The 16,334-nt window shown below is 37.8% G+C and overlaps 1 protein-coding gene across 1 annotated transcript; it reads right to left on the bottom strand.

The window, feature by feature from the left end:
- Positions 1 to 308: 308 nt before the first annotated feature.
- Positions 309 to 6,669, bottom strand: pmela (premelanosome protein a). The gene is given in 13 exon segments (XM_035520540.1): positions 309 to 462; positions 596 to 686; positions 1,100 to 1,305; positions 1,506 to 1,605; positions 2,415 to 2,585; positions 2,654 to 3,101; positions 3,234 to 3,328; positions 3,397 to 3,804; positions 3,891 to 4,052; positions 4,496 to 4,636; positions 5,133 to 5,279; positions 5,542 to 5,637; positions 6,615 to 6,669. Coding segments are annotated over 13 exon segments (2,274 nt in total).
- Between the last annotated feature and the right edge of the window lie 9,665 nt (positions 6,670 to 16,334).

The raw sequence follows: 16,334 nt of genomic DNA, 5'->3' as shown, positions 1-16,334 counted from the left end.
ATGCAGTTTATTAAGTAACTCTGGTTGAGACACAAGGCTGCATTCTTTAATTAATTTCAAGTCAATATCACTATCTTTAAAGAAGCTTAAAAAACTGTACTCCATTCAGTTATTGCTTTTTTAATTTAAATTGTATTGAATGCACTTTGTGGTCCTCTGTGGTGATATACAAAGCTTCTAGGACTTATTTACCCATTTCTTTAGGTGTAACCTACCTGATGTCATAGTTGTCTGTGTTATGTATGTTTCTCATGTGGAGTGGCAGAATTAACTGAGTTAACTCTAAGTAAGTTTAGTGCTAGTTTAGCTCATAGCACTCTTCCCTGAAGCAGTGGACGACTTTCTCCAGCAGGCTCTTGACTCAGCAGGTTCCATAGGAGCAGGGGCACAGATGTCCTGCCGGAGTTCTCCAAATAGCTGCCTGTCGAATCCTCCGTCAGGGGATGGTACTGCTTAAATCGCCTTGTGAAATTATATTTTAAGGGTTGATATGATAGTCATTTAACATATAACATTTATAATATTAATTGTAAGTATTTTAAAATGAGAAGCTGGTTACATTTTAGTTATTTCATCTCAGCTCTACTCTACTAACCTGTATGTCAAAGCAATGGCACCTATGGTACAGACAAGTACAAGTACTCCAAGTACTGCAGTAACTTTGCCTGCAGTGGAGGAACTCGAACCTACATTACAAAAACATATTCATAGAATAATATTGCCTACAAATCTATTTACAACCTTACATTGTATATTTACATTTTTGACATTTAGCAGATGTTCTTATCCAGAGTAACTTACAAAAGTGCTTTGTCATTTACTCATAGAATGTATTCTAGCCAGTACAGTAAGTTACATTTCAAGATACAATTGAATTAGAATATTGTTATAATACAGAGATCAATGCTGATACCTAGAAGTGCGAAACAAGTGTCTATAGCTCTATATCTGACAATGACAAGTGAAGTAACAAACAATATCAAACTATACGTGCTAGAGTTTTGGTTATCTGACAGATGCAGGATCAATGGTCATTTTAAATATTCCACAAATAGATAAGTTCTGACCTCGAATATGTTTGCTGTTGCATGACCCTTACCTACAGTCACACTAACTCTTGCACTGGTCACAGCAAAACTGACATCATTGGTTAGGGACACATTGATGCAGAAAGTCCCAGAGTCATTAAAGAACTGTCGAAGGATCATCTGACACTCAGGGGCTGGAGTCACGCTATTGCAAACAGTTTGCACAGGCCTGGCACAGTCTGCATCAGAGACCACTGTGCACACCTCATTTGGCAGGCTGAAGAGGGATGGCAAAATTTAATATACAAATTATCAATGCTGTGGCCAATATGGTCAATAATAAAACCATCTTTTTTTTAGACTTAGTATAGACTGTTACAGGAAGAGACAAGAAAAAATGCTTTAAACTGTATTTTGTGCAGATTGACATATTAAAGGTGAATGGGAAAAAGTTAATCATCTGAGTATGTTACTGACCTCCCCTGACAGGTGACTGTGAGATCTACAGCATTCTCCATCTCTGTGGCCAGCACTGCAACATTGTTTACCTCCACAATCTCAACACTCTCAATTCCCTCTGAGAAAGCAACCACAATTAAGCTTTTTTATCTAACAAATGAAACATGTACTATGTAAGACTGTGATCTGTTTAAGCTTTTTCAGAGTTTTATTTCATACATCCATTGATATACCTATATATATATTTTAATATGATAGAACAGAAGGTAGCTAACTGACAACTGCTTACTTAACAGCAAAAACTAAGAAACGGAGGAAATTTTGGGACCATCTACAAGGAAGGGCTTTTATCTGGTAGGCAGGAAATCTGGGATCATAAGGAAGTGACAATGCCATCTTGATATGCATTAAAGCACTTTCACAAAGACTCAAAAAATTAATTAGAACTTGAGGTGAACTTGGTGTAATGGTTTAGTTATTCATAACACCATTTTAGACTTTTGAGAATTTTTCAAATCTTTTAATATTGCAATCCAAGAATGGATGTCTTGCATCAAAACAGTAGTTGTTCACTAAGAGAAGCTTTATTAACTGATGCAAATAGCTGAATAGGAGTTAAATAGGACAGAACATTTTAAAAAATCTTTTTTTTAAAGGTCATCGCACTAGATTAGTTGGCCAGTAGGCACCAAATACATACCATATCTGAGTGAGTTGTTTTACTAGCCTAGGAATTTATTTATTAAGAATGGAATAATTAATGCAGTAAACTTATTATTATTGACCTCTTAATATGTCTGGTATCATATGGGTCAAGTTAATTGTGTGTAATCCGTCTCAAGACACTTTAAAGAACAATCTGTGGCAGGCCTGAAAGTAAATCTCAGATAAGAATGCAAAAAAGCATGTTTATAATTTGATACTCACGAACAATATTCAAAGTGGTGGACAAGGATCCATAGCGATGAATCATACAGTTTCCCTCTGCAGGCATCTGTGGAACCTGACGTTTCGTAATAACCAGAGCAACCTGTGCTGCTTCGCCAGCTCCATCTACTTCAGCGACTATTTCATTTGGAATGGCTGGGGGTTCAGTGAGCAGAAGAAAATCACTAGAGAACCAAACCTTTTTTGATGTAAGTAATGAAGGAGTGAGACAGGCTGACCTGCAGTAGCATCACTTGCAGTAGTTTCAGTAATTGCTGCCTCATCCACTATGACTTCATTTGGAGCGACTTCATTTACTGTTTCCACAACCTCACTCTCTAGTGCTGGCACCACAGATGGCACTACTTCCACAACCACAGTATCAGTGGCAATAAGGTTAACAGTGGCGTCAGCAGCAGGTGCCTCTATTCCTGCATTTTCAGTGGCAGCTGGGACATCTACCACTCCGGTGTTTTCTGCAAGTGCTTCAATGTCCACAACTGGGGTTTCTGGCAGGGCAGTGTTGGTCGTCTCCACTGTGGTCTCCACCAGAGTAGGGGCAATAGAGGCAGATGCTTCATTATCTGTGATGCCTGCTGCTTGATCTGCTCCTGCAATGGCAACTGTGACCATTTCGCCAGCTGCAGCACCATCAGCATCCACAGCGGTTAAGTCTTCTTCAGCAACCTCCACTTCCTGAACACCACCCAGATCTGCTTCTACTTCTGCTGCCACTGGACCAACAGAAACAACAATCTCTTCCTCTAGTGCAGGTACAGCTGGCTGAGGAGAGGCTGGCAAAGGAATGTTAGCAGCAGCTGGAGCCTCTGAGCCAGGAACTACTAGAACAAGCTCAGGCTGCTCGGTGGAAGCAAGAACCGGAGTATTTACTGACGGCACCACAGTTAGGTCTCCTATGACAAACAATGAACTGCGTTTACTAATCAAATTGCTGGGAATGGATATCATTTGTTATTGGCACAAGGTTGAGTCTGTGGTACCACACACACATATGCGATCCAGACTGAGACCTAAATTAGTGAGATTTTAAACATACCTGTGGTTACTACTTCTACTGGAGGAAGGCTACTGGGGGTATCTCCAGGTGTTGGACTTGGGTCACATCCATTTGTTATGGCTGCTGACAACACTACCTGTGGCCTGAAGAACCCAGTTTCAAGATAAGTGTGAGTAACGAAGAGTTCATGGGAGATGAGGGTCCCACTGTTGTCCCCGAAATCCCAGCTGAAGGTGACATCTGACCCACTGAGATACTGGCTGGGGTCATGTAGACTGATGCTAAATAACACTGGCTTATTCTGAATAAAACTCTGATCTGCCTGGTTGCGATCACCAAACTGGGACAAAGTCATTGAAAAGGGGATTTGATCTGAAGAGAGATAGAAGAAATGATTAGTTGCTGGCTATTTAACCCATTTTCCTACATATTTTCACCCATAATTTCAGAACCCCTACCTGTGATTGAAAACTGGCTGGATGCATATCCAAGAGGAATGAACCTGTTTCTTCCACGGTAGTGGTAGATGACTACCTCCATAGTATAGGAGCCTAGAGGCACATTGTCTGTGCCAATAGTCAGGGAAGATGAGGGGCCACCAGCTACCTGCCAATATCGTCCTAAGAGAGAAAAGGAAGAATAGTGAAAGGAAGAGTGAAGAGTCTTAAATGGAACGCTCAAATGCTATGGGTACAATTACTATGTATTACTTTACTCATGGACAATGAAGAACTGTTTTGTGCAGTTTGTTTTAAAACTGTTGAACACATTCCATTGGAAGCTAAAGTATTTATTTTAATTGATAGTAGTACTAATACCATTTTAGACCACTTTATAGTTTAGCATTTAGCAAGTTTATTTTTATAAATACATTTCCATAAAAACTTCATCATTAGAATATAGTGTACATAAAATGTTTATGCATATTAACAATATTCAGCTTCTTTAAAATCATCTTGAGTATACAATATTATTACCCAGTGTGGTGTTGGGCCAAAGGTTTTGCAATTATATAAAAGGATGATTCAAAGGACATTTAAGGTAATAAGTATGCTTTCTTTACCCCAAGTCTTCCACACAAAAACAAAACGTGGATTCCTGGTGGATGTTGAAGTGAAGGATGTGCCGTCGGGAAAGACACCTGTCCATTCTTGTGTTGTGTTGAGTTCTGGGTACACAGGCTGGCCCTTAGTGTACTGTGTTCCTAAAAGTACATAATATGACTTTACAATTTGTTCAGGAATCACTGCATTTTGCAGGTCAGTTTTCAGTTGTCCAAAAACAGTAGTATATTATAGTATATTATGATTACTATTTTTGTAATATCCAAGGATATTGTAAGTATAAGGCATATAAGATATTAAAGCTCAGCATAAAAGTGTTTAATATTGGGCAACAGAGTAGAGTGGCACTGGATTAAAAAATAAAACCCTTCATGTACAGGTTCTGGTTTGTTTTGTGGCATGTACAGGTGTTTGTCATTAGACAATGACTCACCTAACCTACCTATCAAAAGGACATCTAGAATACTCGAGAATCCCACAATTTCATAAAAAAATGCATGTTGTAGACATATCAATCAATTGTATATTAAGTTTTAAGCTATTAAACTCTACCCAGATCATCATCACACAGGGTGAATCTACAGTGAAAGACTAATGCCAGTTTATGTCTATATTGCATGTTGTCTGAGTACTAACCATTAACAGTGCAGTTTTGTGCCCACACCACTTGTCCATCAGGCAGCACCGTCTGGTTCTGAGGAGGATGAACATCTACATTGAAGGTTGCTTTGGCTCCCGTCAGGGTGGGTGCATCATTTCTGATGTCAAATGTTATTTCTCCACCTATGTAAACAAAATGCTTTTGGTAATAAATGAGCTTTTTTTTAACGAAAAGGGTTGGAAGAAGCAGTGACACAAATACCGTTTGCTTATTAAAAATGCATTTCTGTCCTTTCCTGAAAATGGTTAAACATAATATAATAAAAATGTCAGCAGCATGTTCTTGCAGGCGTTCTAGGAGGGTACAAATTCTGAACTGGAAATGTACTGTCTGTTATTGTCCACAGTATAAATTTCTATATATAAATTATTCATGATCGAGTACCATTCCAGCAGTCCCTGTATCTGGGGTCACCATCTCTCCATACTGGGTACATGCGTGTATTCCATGACCGATATCGCATAAATTGGGATTTGGACCCTAAAAGAGCAAAGAAAAGACTTAGTAAGAAATTAGAATACTGACACATTAGCAATCTTCACTACCATCTAGTGGTAAAACAAATATTTATTGTGTTTCAATTATACAATTCTGCCATTACAAAATATTCTAACCCACTAGTGATTCATGACCCTCCTTTTGTGATGGTATTCATTTGTTAATTCAGCCTTCCTAAATTCTGAGACAGATAACTAGATGTATTTAGCTTAGTATCAAGATTTAGGTCATTTTTACAACACAAATCTTGAGAGACCAGAAAATGAAGACTCAAAATGTAAAGTTATTACTGATGAAAGTGTCAGTTATGTCTGGTATAAATTTTTCCCAAATTTTGCAGTAAACAGGACAGACACATTTTATGGCCATGAGGAAAACTTTTCTTAAATTCCTGCTAATACAAGGAGATGAAGGCAATCATGAGTGGTGTTCCAGGCAGTGGGAGTCATGCATCCCTCTATCCCTCCCAATCCTTTTCATGTGATTCTCATCTGTGCACAAAGGGTCATAATCCCAATTTTAGGAATGAAGAAAATCCCTCTTGTGCTAGGACATCAAGGCAGCACATCTGCATGATATATGTGTATACCAAGGGTATATAACCTACTGGACTGGACAGCATATGAATATTTGCATTGACATTTGTATTGCTCTACTTTGATTGATTATAATATGGATAAACAAATAAATAAATAAATAAATACAAAAAAAAGGATTAGTGACATAACAGTTGAGTTTGTGGTCAACTCTTGCATATCTGAACTAAAAAGCCCTATTGTAATAAAAAATTCTACATTGTTTTATTTGCAAATGCCTATGAAGTGCAGTTGAAATTAAAAATGATGTATGTATAACTAGACCTCTGTTCTGGTAACACAGCATGCAGTTGACTTTTGTGTGAACAACCTACACGAATCTTTGTATGTTGAATAAATGAATATATATATATATATACTCACTTGCGATTACAACTGAAGAAAGGGCCAAACCCAGAACTACAAATGCCGTCCTCATTGTATGCCCCCACCCAACAAGACTGCAATGCCCTACCCTCAGCCCTCGAAGCACAGCCTAACTCAAGGTGTGCCAAAGCTTCTTTAAATGAGACTCAGTCTCCTTAATCACCCAGAGTCTGTGCTCTACTCTGAAATAATGCACTATTTTGAAAGGGAGCTCCTCCCATGCCCAGAGAAGCATTTTAAGCAAGTTTCAGTTAATCACTAAGAACTTTATATTAAAAAGCTTCTAACATCATTAGCAATAGGCACTAATTTAAGACTGGATTGGATTAAGTTTGGCATCTGAATTAAAAATAAGTTAAAGTAGGATTTCCATTCACAACTTCAAATGGCTAAGTAGTTTTTTTTACAGATGGCATCTGGCAGCTCAGCTGTATTGTAGCCTAACATGCAGGAGGGTACATACTAATATAGAGGAATGCAAATATGATTCAAGGTTGTTGGAAGTGAGTGAACTTTCATTTGTACCTGTTGTAGGCCCCAGTGAGTGGCCGTTCAACCAATCACATGCGCAGTGCCTTTTCCCAATGCTTACACTATGTTAGACTTCAGAGGGTTACAAAAGAAATATATGCAAAATGTTTGTCTGTCAACTTCTGTCTCATAACTGTCTATATCCCCAAACCAGGAGGACCAATCTCGTAGCCCCACCCTACACATAAAGCAGGTGTACCCAGTTCCATTACTGAAGGCATATAGACCTCTTTATTTTAAACAAAACAACCTATTCCAAACAACATACATACCATTTGAGTATTATAGCTAGGTCAGTTAATTTAGGGTTTTAAAAGGAGTTCTCCAGATAAAGAATAAAAAGAAAAGAATAAAGAATATCCTAATGATAAGTCTTCACAAGTCTTTGAGGCCATGCCCATGAACATTTTGACCATATTTACAGCAGGCTAATTTGAAAACACTGAAGATATTTTGATCATATGCATTTTATGATATGTAGCTTTTAAAGCCTCACCCCCAAAATTGTTTACATTTGTAAGCAGATTTTCTTGTCCTACAATATAATGCGATAATTAAACAAATGCGTAGGCATAGTTTTTGGGGGGGTCGTGGACATGTGCCCCACCCAATAATTCCTGCTAACACTACACATATAATGTGTTAGGTTGGGTGGTGTGAGCAGTGTACCCCCCCCCCACCAGCTGCATCCCCCTCCCCACCCAAAGTTGAAATGAAACCTACATCACTGATCAAATGTATAGTTAACACATAAGGAGTGTGGCATTGAAGGACTACTGGGTCACTGAGAACATTACATTAAGCAGACAAAACAGTAAGATGAGGTCATAGTCATAGGCAGCCATTATAGAGAGTGTGGTATGTGGAAGCAAGTCATGCTACTCTAAAAAGGCTGGCTGTGGAAACCCTTAGAGCAGGGTGGATGGGGGTCACAAGATGGGAGTCTGTGGAGGCTCATCAATGATGTCTTTTCACTACTTTACAGTCTACTCCTCATCTGTCTCTTTCTCATACGTCAACTCACTCTCCCTTTCTGTACTTCCTTTATTTTTGAACCCATTAATTCCTCAGGCATTCTTCTAATTGATAATCCTCGTACTGAAATTCACAAGACATATCTTAGTTTTGTGTGCAAACATTGGCTCTATCATTAGATACGTACTGCATTCCTTGCAATAATAATATATTGCAGTAGGAAATTATTCTACTTTTCTGCTATTTAATATGAATATGGACTGATCTTGTCAATTCTATAATTCACCGTATTTGCACAAGCCCCATAATTCTCCATATAATTCAATGTATTTGCTTTTGACCTATTTACATTATTTCTTATCATTTGAATTCTGTATCTCAATAAACCACTACTAGGATTATTACAAGCCTTACTAAGAGCTTACTAAGTTCTTTAATTAACTGGCTGTGAATACTTTTAAGTGACAAAATTATTTGTCTTTATAAAAGAATTTGTTTTGTTGATGATGCTAGTCTTTACAGTATATAGTCCATGGCATCTTCTGTACATACTCTGCTAAATCATATTAAATTAGTGCAAGGCATTAGTGAACAAAACTGTATAATAATAATAATAATAATAATATGAACATACTAAATGTAATCATAGAAGTATTCATAATAAGGCAGTGATCAAAAGGGCAAGCACTCACACAGACACACATACACACACACACACACACACACACACACAAAGGCACAGCCATCAGCAATGCATGTGATCATTCATGTGCCGATCAGGACATTGTTTCTTGTCCTTTTCCTTTGCCTTATGAAGCATCTGACCAAGCTGAGCATCTGCACCCACCCCAACCATATAGCATCATAGTTCACACAGCACTCAAATGACCTCACATGGTCATGGGACCAGAATTGAATAGTACTCCGTAAAGTAATCTAAAGTAAAACCAAAGTAAAGATCTCTGATCAGGTTATGTGTCATGGTAGGCCGGTCATCCAGCAGGAGGGACACGCCCACTGCTGCACAGAATCATACAAAACACCTGTCATGGTCTCAATTACCCATTTATTGATCATACTCACCTGTTCCTTGTTTCCCCTGTCTATATTTAAGCCCACAGGTTCCCGAGGTCGGTGCTGCACATTAGTGGACCTTAGAGTGCCGTGCCATCATCATCATCATCATCATCATCATCATCATCATCATCATCATCATCATCATCATCATCATCATCATCATCATCATCTTCATCATCTTCATCTTGCTAAGCCTATGCATTTGCTACCTTCATTTTCTTTATTATTTATTGACCAAATTGAATAATGGAGAATAAAGACTCCTTTGCCCTACCCCCCTGCCTCTCACTCCCTGTGTGCTGCCACTGTCACACTATGGATATCAAGTTATGGATAAAGTGATCACTATTCATAATCCATATACTCACCAGGGCAAAGAGTGCAGACCTATTCGGGAACGTTTAGTAATGCTTATGTTTTGTGGAATGGAGCTCTGAAAAATGTGTGGAATGTGGCTTTCATTAGCATCAGCTGGACTGTTCAAATTGTTACAGCTCTTAAATGCTTAACTATATGAAGTAGTTCAAAAATAGCTTACCCCAGACTTAAAACGCTATTAACATACTACTGACAACAGGAATAAAAAACAAAATGTATAGCACATTTTAACATTTAACCCCAGTCTGACAGGCCATGCACTGTATTCAAGATAACAATATTCAAAGTTTCAAAAAGGGTTGTTGCTTGTCTACAGCATGTGGCTGGATCAAATCAGCCAATCTTAGCCAAGTCATATTTTTCTTATGACCTTTAGGTGGTACTGTTGATTGACTGACTCTTGAATTGTTCCATTTGTGAGTACTGCTTGGTGTATTAAATTTGACTGTAATTGCATCCAAACTCTACTCATTCAAGACAATGTTACAAATACTCTGTTGAGAATTTATTAATCATCTAAAACACTCAAAGTGTTGTAAAAAATATATCATGAATATAAAAAAATTATGAAAACAGTACAAACCCAATAATGTAAAATGTAATAAATAATGTACAAACCCAATAATGTAAAAAGTCATTGCATTATTGATAAAAAATGTTATTAAAAATGGTTGTCATTGTATTACATTATTAGGCAAAATATTATATTATTGAGTTTTATTAAATATTCAAGTTAAGGGCAAACATTTTTGGGTTTATTATATTATTGGGTAATTATTACAATATTGGGTTTGACAGTCTTCTACAGCTGACCTGACCAATTTTTCTATATTCAACATTTTTGCTTCTGCATGCCCTACTCTTTTGAGTTTGTTTCCTTGGACCCTTTGTTCTCATTAAACACTTTGAAACTGCACTTGTCTCCCTCTTGTGTCTGAGACCCCAACTTCACCTGCTCGATTCATGACAGTACTATGTGGCTTATATCCTGACAAGATGTGAACCACATATATTTACACTTGGTAGTCAAAAGCATCTCTGGTTTAGTCACTTCGAAATCTGACTGATATGTGGCATATAATATGCATATCTGCTCATTTTCATCAACCAACTGCTTGTGTTTATCCTGTTTTCCACATTTTACTACTATGCAAAATGTAACTGCATGCTTCCCACCACGTGCAGTGAAAAAAGTGGTCTGTTGAATATGATGACCCCCCCCCCCCCCCAGTTAAAAGGCAACTGAAGTGACAAAACTCAAAGCATAACTGGCAACCCCTATGATGGATGGGATGACCTCATTTGTTATTTAAAAGCAACTTTCCCGGTCACTACAGACTGGCTCAGTGAGGTCAGTGCCATACAACAAAGATGCTACAAGCCCATAGACGAATTTGTGGATAGGCTGCAGTAAGCAGTCTCTGACCATACAGAAGACCGCACAGCATGAGATATCTGTATCAAAATATGTCTCGCTGAAAGACTTTTACCACCATTAGGAAAACAAGCCAAAGCTTCTTGCATCAGGTGGGAGAACAAAGGAACAAAGGACTGCCGACAGAGAGAGAAGATAAGACTCAGCAAAAGCTCCAACAGGCACAACTCTCTTTCTATCAAGGAGACCACACAGAAAATCAAAGGGGCAGAAGAGGTCGGGGCAGACGTTGAGGACAAGGCCAAGATGGCATAAGAGGAAGAGGCCTCATGAATAATGGGGAATGTTTCAACTGGTCTATATATTGTACAGAACTCACACATGGACACTACACATCCCGTCAGCAGTCTTCATTCATTCATCAGAAATGATCAAAAGTAGGATAAGGACAAAAGGTAAGACAAGGTCTTAAACTTTCCTTAGATTTAGTTTCAAATCCATGGATTGATCTGGTTGTCATAGAGAAGTTGTTATCAGTTTTGGTTCATACTGTAGCAGCCCACTACACAGTTATGCATTCCTGCTTAACTAATGTCCCAATGACTTCTGATTCCATTCTCACAGTTAGTTGGAGTTTCAGGATTGGCAGTCATTGAACAATACCATGCTCCATTAGGTACCAAATTGTGTAATAGGACCTTACAACATAAGTTTTTTTATTTTGAAAGCATGCCTGATTAATTTGCTTGGCGTAGTTTTACTAGGTTGTCTGATATCTGAAGCTGGCTTGAATGCCCTGTCTGCCCCAACTGGCCCTGTTCAACAAATGAAAAGTGTTTAATTTCTACTCATGTGAAAAACTTTCTAAAGAAAAACTTTCTAAAAATTTCTAAATCAACTTTTTAAGCCTTACACCAAAAAGAACCAAAACACACAACAAGAATTGAGAAAAAATCCTATTCAGTGTAAAGGAAAAATTCTGGGTTGTAAGTTTCTCTAGATACAAATGTCTTGTTCATATCCTTGGTAAATGTAGCAGAACACTCAGTGGATTGGTCTACCTCATACTGAGGTGGACATTTGGAAGGAGAGGATGTGGTGTAAAAGCCTCCTGAAAAGAAAAGAAAAAAGTATTTGTTACAGAACCTGCACATGCCTGCCTACCAATTCACAAGTAGTGAACCTTAATCCTTGGCCCTCTGACCCCCCCACCCCATATTTTTTTCATCTGAAAAAAATACCAGCCTAACTTACTGTCCTCTCATAAAGTACTGCAAAATTACCTATCATGATTCCAACTTGAAAAAACCAAGACGCTGCTCCAAAGGAAGCAAAACAACTAATTTCTTAAGCAAAATGCAAATCCTCCTAACATATAATCACTTCATCACACAAGTGTTGTGTGCACTTTGGTAGAATATGGAGACAATGGGCCATGGTGCAAAACACAAGAGCCACCCTCTACTAATACACATAACTAACAAATTTTCATATAAGCCTTCACATTGTGACAGCGTACACACAGCCAAGCAGCTATTAGTGACAGAATCATGGACAGTGAATGGAACCTGTCACCACAAAAAAAAAAACATTGTTAATAAATAATAAATTTGTAATGATGTTCTCTTCGCTAGCTGTAAAATTACTCACTTCCATCATGGACCAACAAGCTAGCTGGCTAGGTTTTGTTGTTGTTGTTGTTGTTGTTTTTTGGTGGGGTTTTTTTTTGCTAGTTTGGGATTCATGGCCCCAAGGGGGCAGAACATGTAATAATGTTAGCAATAACAAAACCCATCCTTTTAGGGAAAATATGATTGGTAAATATTACTGACATTTGATATTAGTCTCATTGAATTACCATTGCTCAACCATCTAAATTTATAGCACAACCACCAACAGTCTTTCCAGCAACTGCAGAGGTGTCAAACATCTGATAGGGAGACAAAGGAGCTTCTTTCATTTAACCCTTCACAGGTTTAAAAGAGTTGTTGTCTTATATTTGTATTTGTTTAAATGTTGATTATAAAATTATTAATACATCAAATAAAATTAGAACTGATTATGTTTAAAATATAATTTTTGAATATATTAGGCATTCTCTGAGGACGTAGAGGGCTATGATGGTTCCCAACAGTTGCTAATAACTATTTCTTTTAACCCCTTTTCTTTTTAACCACAATTGTGCATTTAGCAATACAATTGTGTATTGCTATAATGGGGGACTCTTCCATAGGTTTCATAGGATTAAAATCCTGGTTATAATGCACCAAAGATGATAGCATTACCAATTGTAGTATGTAATCTACATACCACCATTCTCACTTCTATGCATATCATGGCTGCTAAGAGATTGAGCAAGATAAAAGGCCAAGAGATTGTCTCCATAGGTATGTTAAGGCATACAAGAAAGCGTTCCACAGCGTCCCACATTCCTGGATTCCTGAACCACTGTGCATCTATCGAGTCAGCCAAAATATTATTCAGTTTGTGGAGGACATAGTTGCTCCTCTATCACTTCATCACTCAGGATGGAAAATATTGCAATCAAATGAGACATCTTCCTCTCTCCACTTTTGTTGTTTAGCTCTTCTGCCCTACTCTCATATGCTGAACAGACTCCCATATGCTGAACAGTTAACAAGCAGAAGACCATCTGTGATACATATAGACCACCTGTGGTACATGTATAATATCAAATTTGTCACCAAGGACAAGTATCAGCTCAGATAAGCACTCACCATTGTTAAGATGTTCTGTGACAACATCTAAATGGAGTTTGGCCTCTACAAATGTGCCATGGTCATGTTCAAAATTGGCAAACTCAAAGAGCCAGTATTTACTGTTAAAAGACATCAAGAGTGTTGACCAAGCCATAGGAAGTACCCTGGTGTTGATGAGAATGATGAGATCCAACACTCCAAGATGAAGAAGAAGATCATCAAGGAGTAATCACTGCATCCACCTTGTACCCAAGTTGGAGCGGAACCTGTACTACTAGATCACCACAATCAGCCTGGCAGTGCCAATTGCCATGTACAGCTATGGTATCATCAGTTGGTTGAAACTTGACATTGAAAGGATGGAACAGAAAACCCTTGACCACATCATGGGGTCATGGACTAATTGAGCTAATGTCTGCCATCAACAGTGCCATTGGTGGCCTGAGAAATTGCACCAAACTTGCCTAAAACAAGTTGACTAGACTAGTGAAGGCATATGAAGACAGCAAAGCTAACTGTCTGACTAACAAGGCCAAGGAAGTGAAGACCAAGTAACTGTCCTCTGATGCTGGAAACATACCTATAAAGAAGAGGAAACATTCCTACCCAGAAGACTTGTTAAAATGAACATTGTGTCAGAGAAGATTAAGGCAAATCCACTGCATGGTGAATTTTTCAGCAACCTCAACCAACCATTTGAACTTCATGCATCCTTGACAAAGTCTTGGTCTAATCCCTATGGCCCTGGTTTGGTCAGATGATGGAGCAACATCAATCAGCAAAAGCTGTGGGAAATCTAACAAAAATAATAATAAATGTTTGTGGTAAACTGTTTTAAAGGTCTCCTTGTAATGCTTGCATATCTTCAAGGTATGTTTGATAACCTGCAAAAAATGTACTTCAGTTTGTAATACCTGCTAGGTTACCTACCCATTGTTTACTTTAAGTACACTAGAGCTAAGATGTCAGGAATGGCGATAAGATAGCCAATTAAATCATGTAAATCATGCTTCCAATAGCTAATGTTTGTTCTATTGACAGGTAGCTTCAAATAAATTTTACAAGAATCACCAGTATTGCACTCCCATAAGGAAAATTCTAGAATAGGGAATAAGTTGTAAATATGTGCCAAATTTGGTCACAATCAGACTACATCTTTTGAAGCTTTATCGGATTGTGTCCACAAAATGTTATACACATCATATGATTGAGGTATTGCACTGACGTGTTAAAAAAAAAAAGTTTTCCATAATTATTTTCTTTAAAACCAATCCTGAGACACATGGATGAGGCTGAAATTGTAAGGTGGGCTCAAACCCGGTCAGCTAGGTGATGACACTGACAGCCTACTGGGTGAGCAACCATGCTCTAATGATGGTGGGCCCATGTGCAGAACATTTAGATCTTGGATCAGGTAAAACAAAAGGAAAAATAAACACTACGCAAAGTATGGAAAAAAGGGAGAACAAAGGATGCCACAGGAATGGCAACCCCTAAGCACTAAGGAAAACCAAACTAAAACTTTCCAAACAAAACCAGAAAATGGTGGAGAAACTTGAATGGCTAAGAGAAACCTTGGTAGAGAGATAGACTCGAGAGGGGAAAGCATGTGTAAAAACACTGACACCCTCACAGGGAAGAAATGAGGTGTAGCACAAGGCCTCAATACCTGAAGCTAGGCGCTTGGCACAAAACTTTAGCAAAGACCCAGACCTGAGTGACTGGGTCACTGGGCTTATATAAGGTCTAGCCCAGCTGTTGGGCATCAAGCCTGATTAGTAGCGTGGTTGACTCGAGGCCTCCCTCTGGTGGCCGGAAGGGGCCTTGGCCTGGTGCCAACCCTTACAGAAATACTATGTGTGTTCCAATAGTGATGGCAGAAAACTGTTTTATAAGAATTATATAAAAACTTGTAATAGCAAATTTGTACATCACCTTTCCCCCTCGTCCTAGGTGTCAGAAACATACAGACCAGAAGTTTGGAACCGATTACCAGTCTGGTTATACTTCAAGGAACTGTGGCCATAAATTCATAAATTATCGGGACAACCAATCTTTCTCATCCCACAGATCTCTGTTTATATATATATGAAATAAGTATTGAACACGTCACTAATTTTCTAAATAAATATATTTCTAAAGGTGCTATTCACATGAAATTCTCACCAGTTGTCGTTAACAACCCATCCAATCCACACATGCAAAGAAATCAAACCATAGATGTCCATAAATAATGTGTAATAATGAAACATTAATCTTAAAAATACAATAAATAAAATCTAGATCACAAATATAAGTAATATGATAGGCTGCAAGTCTGAAAATCTTATATATATATATATATATATATATATATATATATATATATATATATATATATATATATATATATATATATATATATATATATATATATATATATATTCATTTAAATTACTCTACAAAGGTTTATACATAGAGATTTTTCTCCAGAAAATGTATGCTTTGTTATAACATTTTATTACAAACCATATTGTTAATGGATTGATTCTACTGTGTGTTCAAGCATTTTACCTGTCAGATTTTTATCCAGGTTTCAATGAAAAGGATTGTTTTGTATATTTGTGAACAGCCTAATTCTAAAACTGTACAGTATATCAAAACCTTTGCAAAAGTAGTTGT

This window comes from Electrophorus electricus, chromosome 20 (assembly GCF_013358815.1).
Source record: "Electrophorus electricus isolate fEleEle1 chromosome 20, fEleEle1.pri, whole genome shotgun sequence".
Taxonomy (NCBI): Eukaryota; Metazoa; Chordata; class Actinopteri; order Gymnotiformes; family Gymnotidae; genus Electrophorus; species Electrophorus electricus.
This window is presented reverse-complemented; position numbering and strand designations above follow the sequence as displayed.